This window comes from Ictidomys tridecemlineatus, chromosome X (assembly GCF_052094955.1).
Source record: "Ictidomys tridecemlineatus isolate mIctTri1 chromosome X, mIctTri1.hap1, whole genome shotgun sequence".
NCBI classification, from domain to species: Eukaryota; Metazoa; Chordata; class Mammalia; order Rodentia; family Sciuridae; genus Ictidomys; species Ictidomys tridecemlineatus.
This window is the reverse complement of record NC_135493.1, coordinates 70,445,769-70,462,483: the sequence shown is the minus strand read 5'-3', so window position 1 is coordinate 70,462,483 and position 16,715 is coordinate 70,445,769. Positions and strand designations below refer to the sequence as shown.

Sequence of the window (16,715 nt, the reverse complement as noted above, 5' to 3'; positions counted from 1 at the left end):
ACATATAAAAAATAGAATACTATGAGACAATAAAAAAGAATGAAGCTAGGCATGGTGGTGCACACCTGTAATCCCAGCAACTTGAGAAGCTGAAGCAGGAGGATTACAAGTTCAAAGCCATCCTCAGCAACTTAATGAGGCCCTAAGTAACTCAGTGAGACCTTGTCTCTAAATAAAATTTTAAAAAGGGCTAGGAATATAGCTCAGTATTTGAGTGCCCCTGAGTTCAATCCCTAGTACCAATATATATATATATATATATATATATTTGAAATTCTTTCATTTGTGTCAACCTGGATGGACCTGGAGATAATTGTTTCATGTGAAATAAGTCAGACACCGCAACACACTACGACTTGATCTCACTCATATGTGAAAATTTTTTTATCTAAAAAATTTGATCTCGTAGAAACTGATAGTAGAATGGTGGTTACCAGAGACTGGGGAAAATAGGAAAAGGGAGGGAAGCTGAGAGGTTGACCAATGGTTGTTTACTAAGTTACAGTTAGATAAGAGCAAGAAGTTCTGCTGTGCTATTGTGCAGTAAATGATTATAGATAATAATATATTGTGCACTTCAAAAGCTAGAATAAAGGATTTTGAATGTTTTCATCATAAAGAAGTGATAAATGTTTGAGGAGATACATATGTTTAATGGATTTAAACAGTATACAATGTATCAGACAATAGTGTGCTACCCCATTAATATGTACAACGTTTATATTTTATGTGCTATTCAAAAATAAACTTAATGAGAAAAATTAGAAACAAACTTTTAATCAATATTTTTACCAATATTTTTATCAATATATTTAGAGTGAAAAAATATGACATAAAGCTTCACACAATCTTAAAATAAGCACATATGTAGGTAGTCTGGAGACAGGCACCCTTTTGGTTTGTTGGGCAGATCAACCATGTTATCAAGGATTCAGTCTTTTCATTCATATTGGGTACCTTCCTGTTTTGTCCTTATGTTTGTGACATCATGGTTGCCACAACTCAAAGCATAACATCTTCACACCATAATCAAAGTCAGGAAGCAGGGATGGGGGGTCAAAATAGCTTGCCTTTATTTTCTGATTTCCTATTTTATCAGACCTTGGTGTTATCTGCTAATGTATCTCAAAAATCTTAAAATTGTATTTAGCTTGGAAATTAAACTTCTAGAAAATGTCCTGAGGAGACAGTGTTAATTTTGGTCCAGACCTTGGTGATACAGCTATCCCTAGCTAGAAGCCAAGACTGGGGAATGAGTATCAGTCCAACAGGAATGGGATAACCATGATTGACGAAGAGAGTTAAAAATTCCTTATTGAGGCTGGTCACCCTGCTGTTTAGCATGAAATTGTTGTTCTGTTACGAAGGAGGAAGGTGACCAATGATATTTGGATAAATAGCTAGAAGCATCTAAGATGAAGTTTTTTTCAGATACCTTTATTTATTTTAATATTTCACTTATGAATTATAAATATCACAGTAAATAAATCATTTCAGAAAATTAACACTGTCTCCTCAGGACATTTTCTAGAAGTTTAATTTCCAAGCTAAATACAATTTTAAGATTTTTGAGATATATTAGCAGATAACACTTCTGAAGTTTTATACTAATTTCCATTACAATTGCATTTATTTTCAACAGTGCATAGAATTCCCATGTCCCAGAAGCCTAACCACAAATGAATAATGCATGTTCCCATTGTCTATTAATTTTATGCCTTCCTCTGTAATATTAAATTACTAATTTATGAGGACTTTATGAGAATTTTGTTTTTACTTTTTATATTTGATAGGGAAATATCCCAACATTTTTTGTTTGTTTGTCCATTTGCATTTCCAATTTTGTGAACTGTTTCTGATTGCTTCTTTTTCTATTCTGAATATTCATTGCTTATTGTTCATTCCCTACTCCTGTAAGGCACCTGAATAGACAGACATATTGCAAAGTATTTTTAAAGTCCTTTTTATAATATAAATATGAATATATTTAAAATCAGAAATGGTTTTGAATTTTGTTTCATTCTACCATTATCTATGGATTTTTAATATAATTTTCCCTTTGTCATTTTAGATAACATAAAAATCAGTACCCAAAATGAAAATGCTATGCATTCCCAAGGTAAACCATTCTTTTTAAATATGTTTTTAGTTGTATATGGACACAATACCTTTATTTTATTTATTTTGATGTTGTGCTGAGGATCAATCCTAGTGCCTCACATGTGCTAGTCAAGCACTCTATACCACTGAGCTACAACCCCAGCCCCCCAAGGTAAACCTTTTTTTTTTTTTTTTTTTTTTTTTTTTAGTGGTGCTGGAGATTGAACTCAGAGCCTTGTGCATGCTAGGCAAGCACTCTGTCAACTGAGCTAGATCCCCAGCCCCAATAAACCATTCTTGATTTTAATTAAGTATTCTTTTTTTTACATTGTATAAGTTATTTTTTGACAGTAACTAACTATTGTTTTACTACTGTCAGCAACATTTCCTATCAATGTAGTGCTAGCATTACAAAATTTTTAAAAAATCAGTGATTTCTGGTTGTAAAACTGATTAATAGCAAAAGCATTTGGGGGTCTTGATCATTTGGAAAAACTTCATTTGCCTTCTAATTAGGGCAGAAGAGTCTCAATAATATTTTTATAATTTGTTTCTTTTTAATTTATTAAAAAATTATTCATCCACCTATTCAAGAAATGATTGTTGAAGGCAATTTAATAGTCTTTGGTTTATCCATTATGTTAATCACTGCCTTCAACTGGTTTACTTAGATGATTGATATGTAAGATAATTACTGATATTTTGGAGTTTTAAGTCTGCCATATTATTGTTTGTTCTCTCTGCTCCTTGGTCCCCTCTTTGTCTTTTCTTGCTTTCCTGCAGGTTACATGGACATTTTTTTTAGAATCCCATCTTCACTTATTTGTAGTTTTTGGTATATTTTTGTATTATATTCTTAGATGTAGTTTTGAATATTACAATATTCACATTTGACTTTTCAGGATTTACTGGTATCACTTTTTTATTGTTTGGGGGTGAAGTATGGATATATCCCTTCCATCTAGTTTCTTTTACTTTCACAACTTTAAATATCATTTTAAGAGTATAAGACATAAGAGCTGGGATTGTGGCTTAGTGGTAGAGTGCTCACCTAGCACAGGCAGGACCTGGGTTCCATCCTCAGCACCACATAAAAAAAAATAAAGGCATTGTGTTGTGTCCATCTACACCTAAAAAGTAAATATTTTTTTTAAAAAGAGTATATGACATAATATTTTGTTATATTCATTTTAATAATCAAATATAATTTGTAAAATTCATGAAAGGGACAGTTCATTTTATATCCATATTTTTGTATTTCCCTTGTTCTTTCTTTTTTCCTGATGCACCATGATTCCCTATTCTATTATTTACTTTCTGCTTGAAGAACTCCCTTTAGCTATTATTTCAGGGTAGTTCTACCAACAACATATTGTTTTAGTTTTTTTTTGCTGAGAATATCTTTGTTTCTCTTGTACTCCTGAAGTATACTTTATCTGGATATAGAATTTACAGTAGACAGTTTTTTTTTCCTTTTTTCAGCACTTAAAAATGTGGTGCTTGCTTCTGGCATTCATGGCTTTTGATAGAAATCCACTGTCATTTGAATTGGTTTTCTTCTATAGGTAATGTCATCTCTTTCTGGCTATTTATAAGATTTTGTCTTTTGTTTTTGTAAGTGTCATTATGATGTATATTTCTTTGCACTTACTGTATTTGTGGTTTGCTCCATCCTCTTGAGTCTGTATGTCTTTGGACAAATTTATAAAGATTTCAAGTTTCATTTCTTTGAAAAATTGTTCAGACACATTTTTTTTCATAAGACTCTGATGATATGATTGTTTGATCTTTTCCATAGTCCCACAGTTCCCCAAAGCATTGCTCATTTTATTTTTATTCTACTTTCTCCCTGTTCAGATTGTGTAAATTCTATTGTTCTGTCCTCAAATTCACTGATTCTATCATCTATCATCTCTTCTCTAATATTGAGAACAAGCAGTAAGTTTTCATCATAACTTTTGTTTTTTGCTAGCTGTTCTAATTTTTCTTTTGGTTAAAAAATTTGTGATTGCATGTGAAAGCATTTTGGTTATGGATGCTTTAAAATTCTTGTGAGGATTTTGGTGTCAATTGACTGTCTTTTCTCATTCATGTTGTGAGTGGCTTTCCTGATTATTTTTATGATAGATATAATATTTTTTCATTGTATCCTGAGTATCTGGTCAATTACTTTATGTTAGGAAATTCAAAGTTTTATTAAATCCTGTGTTTTATCAATCATCATTTAGGTTTAACATGCAGGTCCTAGCCTTCTTTTGTTGGTGGCAAGCCTAAAGACAATTTGAGTTTTAGAGACTTTGTGATACAATTTTTTGTTTGGGTGGTGCATCTAGTGTTGCTGGGGCTCCCTCTGTTCTTTGCTGAGGGTTTACCTTGGCCAAGTCTCCTGATTCATTTAGATTTAAGGAAAGAAATCTCTAAATTGTAAGGAGGAAGAATACTTCCGAGACTGCTAGTTATAGTAGTAGGATACAACGTGCCAGTGTAACCCAGTCACCATACAATGCAGTAGTCTTAGACTCATAGGTCAAAGAGGTTTCTTGGGCAGGGTACTTAATTAACTGTGGCAAAGTCACTCTTGTTAGTGCTCTGTGAAGCCTTGTATCTCTGGTTGTGGATGTGCATGCAGCCTCAGGCCCATAGGGAAGGGGTTTCCTAGGCTTGCCAATTGTTCTGACAAAACCATTTGTACCTCACATTTTATTATTTGTAAAATAGGGTTGGTAATGCAACCTTAGAAGATTTATGGAGTACTTAAGTCCATGAAAATAGGGATTTTTGTGTGATTGGTTCAATCATTTAGTCACACTATCTAGAATAGCATCTTAGCATACAGTAGTCACTTAATGAATGCTTCATGAATTAATATAACAAAGGTGAGTGTCAATTAATCAATCAATTTATTAGCTAATTCTTAGTAAATATAAGCTAGCTGCCGCCATTCCCTTTTCTAGCAAGTGAATGAGTAAGGAGTCAGGCTCAAGTCTTCTGATTCTAGTACTCCAAATATTGCAAAACTTGGCTTTCCATAAGAGCAATACTACAGTTCATTCATTCATTAAGGATTTACTATGTGCTAGGCCTGGTGACAAATACTGCATACACACATATTCAAGATACACACACACACACACACACACACACACACACACGCTCATGAACATATTCATTTTAGGTTAATTTTTTTGCATTCAGTTTTAAAATTTTAGGGATTGCTTTATTTTCAATTTAATCTTTTGTACTTAATGTAACATATTTGCAATCTGTCAAATTCAATTCTATAAAATAAAGTGCATATTAATGAAGGTCTCATTGTCCCATTCATCATATTTATCTCTTTGCCTTGTAGGTAATTCTCCTCCCTGTTTTCTTTTTTTGTTTGAGATTGGTGCTTTATCCTTCTATTGTTTGTGTGTATATGTATGTGTGTGTGTATACATGCATGTGTTTGTGTGTGTGAAATTGGAACAGCCTACTCCTTTTTTTTGGATGAAAGCACACTTGATTTCACTTACTATGTCTATTAGATCTTTCCATTGTAGATAGTCCATATTTCTTTTTATAGGTACAAAATACATCATTATATGTGTTCCACAGTTTATTTAATTAAATTATTTTTTTATTGTAACAAAATTTTTATTTTGGGATAATTGTAGACTCACTTACAATTATAAGAAATAATAGATATCTTGTGTATACTTTTCAATTTTCCCCTCTGGTAACATATTATATAACTAGATTACAATACCACAACCAGGATATTGATATAGATAGTCAAAATACAAAATATTTCTATAAGACAAAGTTACCTCATGTTGTCTTTTTATAGCCACACCCATGTTCCCTAACTTCCATCTCCTCATCATTAACCACTGAAATCCTCTGTGACCTTGTCTGTCATTTTGAGATTTCATAAATAGTATATATGTGGAATCATACAATATACAACCATTTAGGATTTTTTAACTCAGCATAATTCTCTAGATATTAATCAGATTTGTTGCATGTTTCAATAATTTGTTCTATGTTGTTTTAGAATAGTACTTGATAGTATAGATGCATCACAGTTTGTTTAACCATTCACTGAAGGATATTTGAATTGTTTCCACTTTGGGACTATTAGGAACAAAGCTACTATGAACATTTCCATACAGCTTTCTGTATGACCTTAAAAAAATCATTTCTGTAGAAATGACCAAGAATGTAATTTGGTTTATAGTAGTTTAGGTTTTAGTTTTTTAACTTTCATGCTGGCTGTGCACAGTGGTGCACACCTGTCTTCCTAGAGCCTGAGGAGGCTTAGGCAGGAAGATTGTTCAAAGTTCAAAGCCAGCCTCAGCAATGTAGCCAGACCCTGTTTCAAAATACACATATAAAAAAGGGCTGGGGATGTTGCTCAGTGATTGAGAACTTTATGTATGTCAGATAGTGTCTTTTGTTGTATACATGGTTTGCAAATTAAATTCTTTTTTAAAATGATGGTGGGGATTGTACCCAGGAATATTCTTCCTCTGAGCTGTGTCCCCAGCCTCTTTATTTTATTCTGAGAAAAGATCTTGCTAAGTTTCTGAAGTTCATCTAGAGCTTGTGATCCTCCTGCCTTAGCCTCCTGGTTGCTGAGGATATAAATCTTAATCTGAGATACAAATGTATGTATTTTCTTAGTTAATTATTTGATTTTTATTTTGCTTATTAAATACTTGACCTCCAAAAATTTCTCTAAATTTTACGTAACTAGGTTTATCTATCTTTCCCTTATGGATTCTGGACTTTGGGGTTATAGTTAGGATGTGTTTCTTCATTTTCATATTAAGGAGAAGTTTGCTTATATGTTGCTTTCAGTACTGTTGGTTTTCATATTTTATTTGATTTTACTATACTGGGAATTAAACCTAGGGGTATTCTAAAGTGAGTTATATCGCCAGACCTTATGATTTTTGTATTCTGAGACAGGGTCTCCCTGCTATGTTCAGGCTAGCCTTGAACTTGCAGCCCTCCTACCTGAGCTTCCCAAGTTGCTGGGTTTACATTTGTGAGCCACCATACATTGTCATTTTTTATATTTAAATAACTGATGCATCTGAAACTTTTTCTTCTTTAGAGTGTGAAGAATGGATAAAAATTTATTGGTTTTTCCATGGCCATCCAGGTATTCAACACAACATTAAAAAGTTCAGCTTTATTCAATTGATTTGAGGTACTCCCTTTGTTCATTTGTTCCGCTTATATAATGTTAACATGTTTATCAGTCAAGTAGCACTATTTCCTATTTTATTTACAAGACAATTGAGCACCCCCCCATTGTCTGAGGTCATATAGCTGGTCATTGATAGAAGTGAGAGTTAAAACTAAATCTCTCTGACCCTAGATCAAACCATTTCATCATTACACTGTATTTCTTATTGCTTTCATTCTAGCACACTCTGTAGACAATATAGGCAGCTAATTATGATTCAAATTCTGCATATAAGGTATCAGAGGTTCCAAGAAACTCCTTATCTCCTTAAGAAATCTAGACTATAAGCAAAATGCTGAGAACCTATGTTATACTTTCTGATATGCATCAAATTTGGGTTATGGTAGATGGGATCATTGTGAAGGGGGTTGTGAGGCATTTAGAAAGGCCAGAGTGGGCAAATAAAAGCACAGCATGGCAGGAATGTTTAGAGGCTGGCTGATGCTCTATTTTTCCAACTAATAGGAAGATAAAATGTATCTATCCTATTAGTTCAGATAATGCTAGCTGCTATAACAACCGATTAAGAGTTTATTATTGATTCTAACTGTAATCTTTGTTAAGAGTGATAGACTTCATCTAAGTCATTCAGGAATCCAGACTTATGAAGGCTTTCATTTTTCTAACAGCTTTATTGAAATATAGATTATATACCATACAATTTACCCATTTATTTGATATATTGTGTTATTGATTTTTAATTTTGATAAAATAATTTAACATAAAATGTGCTATTTAACCTTTTTAAATGTACAATTCAGTGACATTAATCACATGCATAGTGCTGTGAAACCATTATCACTATCTATTTCCAAAACCTTTTTATCACTCCAAACAAATTCAGTATCCATGAAGCAATAACTTGAGAATGAGCTATGGCTGTTATCAGGCTGCAGCCTTGTTCCTATTGAAGTTAGGCTGTCAGAGCTGGAATAGTCTTTAAAGACTGACTACTTCAATCTTTTCAGATGTTGGAGCCTCTGATGCCCAGAATGTATGTGTGTTTTAGGGTTTGAAGATGCTGGCCAGAGTCAGAGTTGATTCCACAGCTGAAACAAGAGCCAGCTAGATCTTACAACTGGCGTTCAAATATCTTTGTACTATGAGCTAGAGTAAATAATAATTTTTATCACAATTCAACATATACTTACATATATTTTATCTGTGAAAGTTTTATAAATCAATGATGGTTAGTAATTTCAGCTATTTGTCAGATATTTCCGGTTCCCCACCTTCTGGCACATTGTAGAATTGCACTTTCTCATAACCTTTGTAATTACTAATTATAAATTGATATGTGTGGCCTAGGACAAATGAGCAAAAGGAGATGGGCCATTTTGGTGGGGGAAAATTTTAAAAGCCAGTTCACAATTCACAATGGTCTCTCTCATTTGTTGTTCTAATCATGGCAGCACAAAGATGAAGCCTCTGTTACCCTGGGTACCCTATGGAGTAGAGCAGAGCCCTTGAGAAATTCCTGGTGGCAGATAGTGTGAATAGGAAATAAACTTTTATTCTTTTTAAAAATGTTTTTATTAGTGTATTATAGTTATACATAATATTGGGTTTCATTTTGATGTAATCATACATACATGAAATATTGTTTGTTCCACTTAGGTTCTTCTAAGACACCGAGATTAGTATATACCAAAGTATATACTAGCCTATGCTGACTAATATAAAATACACAGTTTTACAACAAGCTATGTTCTATAATATTTCATATTATTATTCTATTTTGTTCTATTTCAATTTTTTAATGTTTTTTAGTTGTTTATGGACCTTTATTTAATTTATTTATTTATATGTGGTGCTGAGAATTGAACCCAGTGCTTCTCACATGAGAGGTAAGCACTCTACCACTGAGCTACAACCCCAGCCCTCTACTTCAATTTTTAATGATAGATGCAACCTAGTAAAAATTTTTATGATCTAATAATGGGATTGCAACTAGCAGTTTGAAAAATGCTACTCTATACCATGTTCACTTGTTTCAGAGCTGATCCCTTCTCCAAGATCCTATATAGCAATGTTGATGACTCCCATCTGTCTGCAGGATTGTGGTTATGGAGAGGGTGGAGATGCATACTGTACAGCTTGCCCTCCTCGAAGGTACAAAAGCAGTTGGGGCCATCACAGATGTCAGACTTGCATTACCTGCGCCATCATCAATCGTGTCCAGAAGGCCAACTGTACAGCTACCTCTAATGCAGTCTGTGGGGACTGTCTGCCCAGGTAAACCCACTATATTGGGCCAAGCTCTTCTGAGCCTTTTTTTTAGCTCTTCTGTTTCTCTCATCCTTTCTTTGAGAATCTAGTTGAAGCATTCTCTCATACTATATTCTACTTAAGTTCCCCCAAAAGAGAAAGAGTGTCTTCCTAGGATCCCTATATAAAGTGCCCAGCACATTGTTAATCTTGGATGAATTAACAGTGTTTTTCATCATGTTGGCACTCTTAGCACAGATCAAGGTTTAAAGTAAATTTCACTGTAGATTTAAGTCACAAAGCAATTGATATCAAAGCAGTGCTCCTCGTTCTTGTGACATTAGCTGTCCTTTTGACTAAATGGTCTGATTAATGGTGGAAGAGGTAGGGTTTCTGGGCCTCAGTGAACAACAAACATGGAGGCAAAGAGCCCATAAAGAGGTATTGGTACTGGCTCCCAAGAAGAACTACTCTAAGTGCATTGCTTATTTCAACACTCTGCCATACTTTATGATCTGACTACAGGTTCTACCGAAAGACACGCATTGGAGGGCTACAGGACCAAGAGTGCATCCCATGCACAAAGCAGACCCCCACCTCTGAGGTTCAGTGTATGTATCCACTTCTCTTTTCCTTTTCATTAAATCATTATGTGACAGCAAGTTAGGATACTAAAGACTTATCTTTTATTCCTGGAGGGAATGAATACCCCTTCATGCTCCTTCCTGTGGAGTGTCATAGCAAGGCAATCAGTTAGGTTTGAATGCTGGTTTTGCAACATTATATATATGTAAACTTTCACAAATCATTCAAACTCAGTAAAGGTCATTTATATCATCTGAAAAAAAATGTGACTCATTATAAATTGTTTTTCTACATACCTTTTGGGATAGTTTTCTTGGTTTAATGAAATAATAGATGTTTAAAAACACTTTATAAATTATAATATTTAATTGTAAATTATTATTATTATTATTATTATTATTATTATTATTATTATTCAAGGTGTATAGGAGTCTCTAGATCTTAGGAATCATCAGAAGCTAAAATAAAGTCTAGACTATGTCTGTATCTCTATCAATTTTTATCTGTTTGTGTGTCTAGATATGGCATGGAAAGACCATAGGATATGTACATCTTCAGTTAATTGTATTAATTTATACCATGCCTGCAGTATATGTGAGTTGTTCTGTTTTGATCTTTAAAATTTCCCTGCTCTACAAAGAAGTAAAACCAGCATCCTTAATTGGGAAAGGCCTTAGGGAGAGGGTGATGCCTTGAAGAATTCCAGGACCAGTGTCAGGATGACTATTAACTCCCCACAGTGACTGACTTGCCCCGTATTTTTGTCTCACAGGTGCCTTCCAGTTGAGCTTAGTGAAGGCAGATGCACCCACAGTGCCCCCTCAGGAGGCCACACTTGTTGCACTGGTGAGCAGTCTGCTAGTGGTGTTTACCCTGGCCTTCCTGGGGCTCTTCTTCCTCTACTGCAAGCAGTTCTTCAACAGACATTGCCAGCGTGGTAAGGGTGGCTGCTTCACATTTGACATGAATCAGAAATAAGATTCTTATTGATAGAAAAGAGGAATTTTCTGGGGTTGACAGTTAATGGGCTTTCCTTTCCATGCTGAAAAACCCAGGGATGGCCTTGGAAACTATATTAGATGGCATGGAACTTTAAAGGTGACTGAAGAGAACCCTAAGAGTTTAGGGGACCTGGTTTATTAAGTTCCAGGCATTCATAACAGAGCATGACATAATGGTAACTGAACCCCTTGGAAAAAGAATATGGAAAACAAGTTTCTAAATCTACCTCTGAATCACTGTTGTAACATTAAATAAGTCATCTAGATTTTTGGGGTCTCTTTCTCCCTAATCTCAAAAATGTGAGGTATGATTGGACTAGTTGATTTTTAAGTTCTCCAATTCTGCTTATCTATACTAATAAATGTGGGAAAGGTCTAGGGTAACTGCAACCAGTGTGATAATTTCCCAACGAAATGCAGTGTGTAATTTTCAGATTTAAACTTATTTTTCCTAGACCATGCTGGTACCTAATGAGATCTACCCCAGCCTACAGGAGATGGCCATGTGAAATTCCAAATAGAAGGTCATATTTAAAGTCCCAATAACACTGTTATCTGTTTTCAGCACAAATTCACCCTTTAGCCAATAATGTGGGACTTAATTATGTGGGCAAATATGGAGGAGGTGAGATGGTGACTGGTCAGGATCAAGCAAGATATTAGAAATCCAGCCAAGAGCTGAACATTGGACATATGGTTGTAATCTCAGCAATTTGGGAGGCTGAGGCAAAATGGTCACATGTTTGCGGCCAGCATCAGCAACTTAGCAGGGCCCTAAACAATTTAATCTCAAAATTAAAAAAAAAATTAAAAGGGCTGGAGAAGTAGCTTAGTAGTACAGTTCCCTTGGCTTCAATCCCCAGTTCCAAGAAAGAAAAAAAATAAAGAAAAAGAAATCCAAACCATGGTTTAGTACAGCTTCAGTGCTAAGCAGGGACACCAAAAGTGGAACTTAGAACTAGTGAATGGTATTGAGTTAGTAAGGGGGAAGATAAAGTTTTCTGGATACTAGATGCTCAGGACTTCTCAGCCCCTTGATACTGGACTCAAAGCAATACTACTTTTTTTTTTACTCTATGTATATTGGAAAATCTCCCTTTTATAGGGTGTCTGTGGTCAATTTGGCTGTGGGGACTGCCAATTATCTTGAAAAAGACCAATGGTTATACTTGGCTGAGCCCCTGGCTTAAGTAGAGACAATTCTAGCATTTAACAGGCTGCAGTGTTTCTCTGTTGTCTCTTCATAACCATTGTGAAGCTCTACTTCAAATTCCTCTTCTCTCTGGTAGCTCCTAGGCATTGTGGCTCAGGGTGAACAATTCTCTCTCTGACGTCAGAATCCAGTGTCTCAAATAAGAGTGGTTTCCCAATCCCTGAGCATGAGCATGAAACAAAGGCAATAAGGCATTTGGTCCCCAGGTCTCAGCAATATGGAATATGAAGGAACATTTCAGAACTGCCTGTCTCCGTCCACCTCCTTCAGGAGAGAAATAATGAGTGACTCTCTTCTGTTCCTCTTCTATCTCTAAGATAATAAGGTGGTACTCTTCAGAGAATATGAAAGAAGGCTGCTTCCGTATTCATGGTTTCCATAAGGGGAAGGAAGGCTAGGATTTCCTCATTCAATGAAGAATTATCAGCAGTCACACACTTATGTAGTGAGGTCAATGTGTGAATTAGATCCAATATAAGGTGCAAGACAAATGGGCAGGAGCTTTAGGAATTGTGCCCTCTCTAAAAGGAAATCCACTACTCAGCTCCAGCTCTTTCTTACCATGTGGGACTATTCAATATGGTAAAAAGCCTTCCAAATTTTCAAGAGAATACAGAAATCCAGAATTTGGTATATGAAAATCATGTTAAATAAGCTCCTAATGTTAAATCATACTCATACATGAAAGGCGTACTATTTTTCTGTCATTGCCATAATAAATTACCCCACATTTATTGGATTATTATCTCATAGTTTACATAGGTCAACAGTCTTGACTGGGCCTCACAATAAATAAAGATGCTGGAAAGGCTGTGTTCCTTTCTGGTGGTTCTAGGGGAGAATCAGTTTCCTTAATTATTTAGGCAGATGACTGAGTTTGGTTCCCAGCAATTATAGAACTGAGGTTCCATTTTCTTGCTGGCTATAAGGTGAAGAGCATTCCTAACTTCTAGAGGCATAATCACTTTGACACATGGACTCCTTCTATTATTAAAACTAGCAGTGGTGGGGTGAGTCCATATCTCTCTAATACTCTCTTTGTCACTTCTGCCTCCTTCTCCTGCTTTTAAGGACATGTAATTAACCTTGGACCCATCTGGGTAATCCAACATAATCTCCCTATTTTTCAAGTCCATCATCCTAATTCTATCTTCAGAGTCCCTATTGCCATATAATATAATTTCACAGACATAACACCCAGGGATAAATATAATGGTGGGGCAAGGTTTGTCAAAATTTATTTTCCACAAAGTATTTCTTATTCTCTGAACAATTGATTCATTTCTCTAATCCAGAACCAGGTAGCCTCTATCTGATACCGCAATGTAAGTATATGTCTCAAGTGTGTCACCTCAGTCTGATGCAAGGTGCTCTGGTCTCCAGGGAGGGGAAGGTGGACACTGGCTCCCAAATCCCCTCCTGCTCTTGTGCTGAGGACCAGATGCCTTGCTGAGAAGAGACCCTGCTTTTTGGTGACCCAGTTTTCTGCTTCGAGTTGCAGGAGGTTCGTTGCAGTTTGAGGCTGACGAAGCAGTGGAGGAGGAATCTCTTTTCCCCGTGCCACCTGGCCAGGAGACCAGTCCTGAGTCCCCAGTGAGTGAGAGCATCTTTGAGACCCAGCCACTTAACCCCATCCTGGATGACGACTGCAGCTCGACTCGTGGCTTCCCCACACAGGAGTCATTTACCGTGGCCTCCTGTGCCTCAGAGAGCCACTCCCACTGGGTCCACACCCCCATCGAATGCACAGAGCTGGACCTACAAAAGTTTTCCAGCTCTGCCTCCTGTACTGGAACCGAAAACTTGGGTGGGAATACAACTGACAGCGTTGGAGACAGGCGGGAGCTCAATGTGCCCTATGAAGTTCCTAGCCCTTAACTCTACTGAGGTGAGCTGGAAAGGTGGAGCAGAAAAACCGGAATTAGGGGCCACCCTTAATGAATTTGCCATGTACTACTATCATTAAATAGGGCTAGGGGTAGAGAAGCAGCAAGCTAGGGACATTGGTGGGTTTATATGCAATAAGAGTGATACTGTTTTCAGCCAGTCAGATGTCATTTGTGAGCTTACAATTGTCAGGAAACTGGCCAGGTTGTCATGACACCAGTCTCCATCCTAGCATTTTTTTTCCAAGCTCTCTCAGGACCTCACTATCTAATAGTCATAGTTATCATCCCTCATGTGAACAAGCAGCATGGTACAATAGAAAAAATATATATACAAGCCTTTTCATCTGGCAGTCTTATATTTCAAATCAACATCCATTCCCTACTAGCTACATGAACTTTGTAAAAATTTTTTTCCATCTGTGAGTCTCAGATTTTTCATCTATAAACAGTGGAAAGTACTATCTACTTTGTAAGTTATTGTGAGGGTTGGATTAAAATCATATGTGCAAGTACCTTTTACAGTGTCTGATGCATTAGAGATATTTCAGCCATGTTAGTTTTTCTTTCTCTCACTGCCCCCAGTCACAATTTATATATATATATATATTCCTTCCATATCCACTACATTTATCTGATCATCATAACATCAATCCTTTGTAGTAAGCGGATCAGACTATCTTAGCCTCATTTAACAGAGGCAGAAACAGAGACAAAGAGAGGAGAAGTAATTTTCTCAAATTCATAAGAGCAATCCAGTGTCAGAACTAACTAAGCTAGAGCCCAGGTTGAGGGGTCCATTCTAGAGCTCACCCTACTCCACCATTATAACTAATCTCAAGCCAATGTTGCTTTTTCATAGGCTTAAGTATGGGGCAGGAGGATGGGTATATTTCTAATTTTCAACTAATCAACTACTTTTCACCACTAATTTCCATATTTCTTCAGTTAATATATTGCCAAGTCTGCTATGACTTCCTGTTCCCTACATCCAACCTAAAAATGTGAATAATGAATATTTAAAAGCTTTGACTGGTATAAAACCAGTCAGCCTTGATACCTTTAAGATCATCCAGTTCAGTTTTCCCTCTAAGGTGTTCAATCCATTATTTTTTATAATACAGGTTGAGTATCTTTTTTCCAAAATACTTGGGACTGGAAGTGTTTCAGAATTTGTTTTTTTTTTAATTTGGAATATTTTCACATATATAATAAGTTATCTGGGAATGGGACTAAAATCTAAACCAAAAATCATTTATGCTTCATATATGCCTTTTATGCATAGCCTGAAGGTAATTTATACAGTATTTTTAGTGTGCCTGCATTTTGACTATGACTTGTCACTTGATATCAAGTGTGGAATTATCCATCCAATTCTGGTGTCATGTAGGTGCACAAAAAATTTTGAATTTTGATGCATTTAAGATTTTGGATTTTTGGATTTGAGATGTTAAATCTATTCTTCCACCAAAAGTATATGTAGTCACCTTACTTGCAATGTCAGAGAGTTCACTACCACCAAATGTGTGGTTCACCTATGACTGATAAATTTGAAACAAATATAAAGAAAAAAAAAACCTTTCTCTTTCCCTGTTGTACTGGTCCTAGCTCTGTTTCATGGGCCACACAGACCTCATCTACTTCTTCTGCATTGTTATCCCTGCAGAAGCCCAAATGTAGCATTTTTGCCCTGGAAGGTACCACTTTAGGTTCCTCTTAAGTATGTGCAGATTAGAACTAAACTCAGTTTCATGAAGGATGGTCTCACCAGTTTAGAACAGGGTAGAATTAGATTAGTGATGCATTTATGTGATTGTATCCTAATTCACTGGTATAACCCATGATTTGGGTGAGGGGGATTGGGAGAGAAGTGAGCTAGTGAGATTCTCTCACAGGTTTCTAACTTGCTTTGCTATTTCCCTAGGTCTCTCATGCTCCTGAAAGCCTTGTCCAGTCATTCTTTGATTCTCCTGCCTTGTTCCTATACCACAACAGCTGCAGGGGCCTGGGATGTGGTATCTACAAATGGGGTATTTCCTACCCCCTACTACCAGCGGATTGATCCTGTACCATCTTCCCAGAACTGATGTGCACCATTTCTTGACTGTGTTTGAGCCTGGAGAGCCTGAATCCCCAGCCATGGAACTACTGGACATGTTCCTAGCTCAAATTGATTGTAGAGAAGAGGGGAGGGAATGACAGACAATGTATGTGGTAGGGTTTTCCTACCTGCATTTTTGGTCACATGGGCCTGAAGGAAGGACCTTTGAGAACTTTATTGTCATTTTCCTAGCACTTTAGGAGGAAAATGAAACCCTTTTCCTTCTAGATCCTCTGCACTGCCTCTCTCCCCAACACACACACACACACACACACACACACACACACACACACACACACACACATACATCTGGGAGGCCTGGTGCCATGATTCCCTAACTCACATCCTAAATTTCTGTACCTATGACAACTCTGGAGCCAGCACA

General features: G+C 36.2%; 1 protein-coding gene across 1 annotated transcript in view; it reads left to right on the top strand.

Moving 5' to 3' along the window:
• The window catches only part of Eda2r (ectodysplasin A2 receptor), a 34,057-nt gene extending 17,712 nt beyond the window's left edge, over positions 1-16,345 (top strand). The window contains exons 4-8 of the mRNA XM_040282161.2: positions 9,393-9,571; positions 10,070-10,155; positions 10,902-11,066; positions 13,845-14,231; positions 16,154-16,345. Of these exons, the coding sequence (XP_040138095.1) occupies positions 9,393-9,571; positions 10,070-10,155; positions 10,902-11,066; positions 13,845-14,221 (807 nt within the window). The 3' untranslated portion in view covers positions 14,222-14,231; positions 16,154-16,345. The remainder of the gene's footprint in view (positions 1-9,392; positions 9,572-10,069; positions 10,156-10,901; positions 11,067-13,844; positions 14,232-16,153) is intronic.
• Positions 16,346-16,715: the final 370 nt, after the last annotated feature.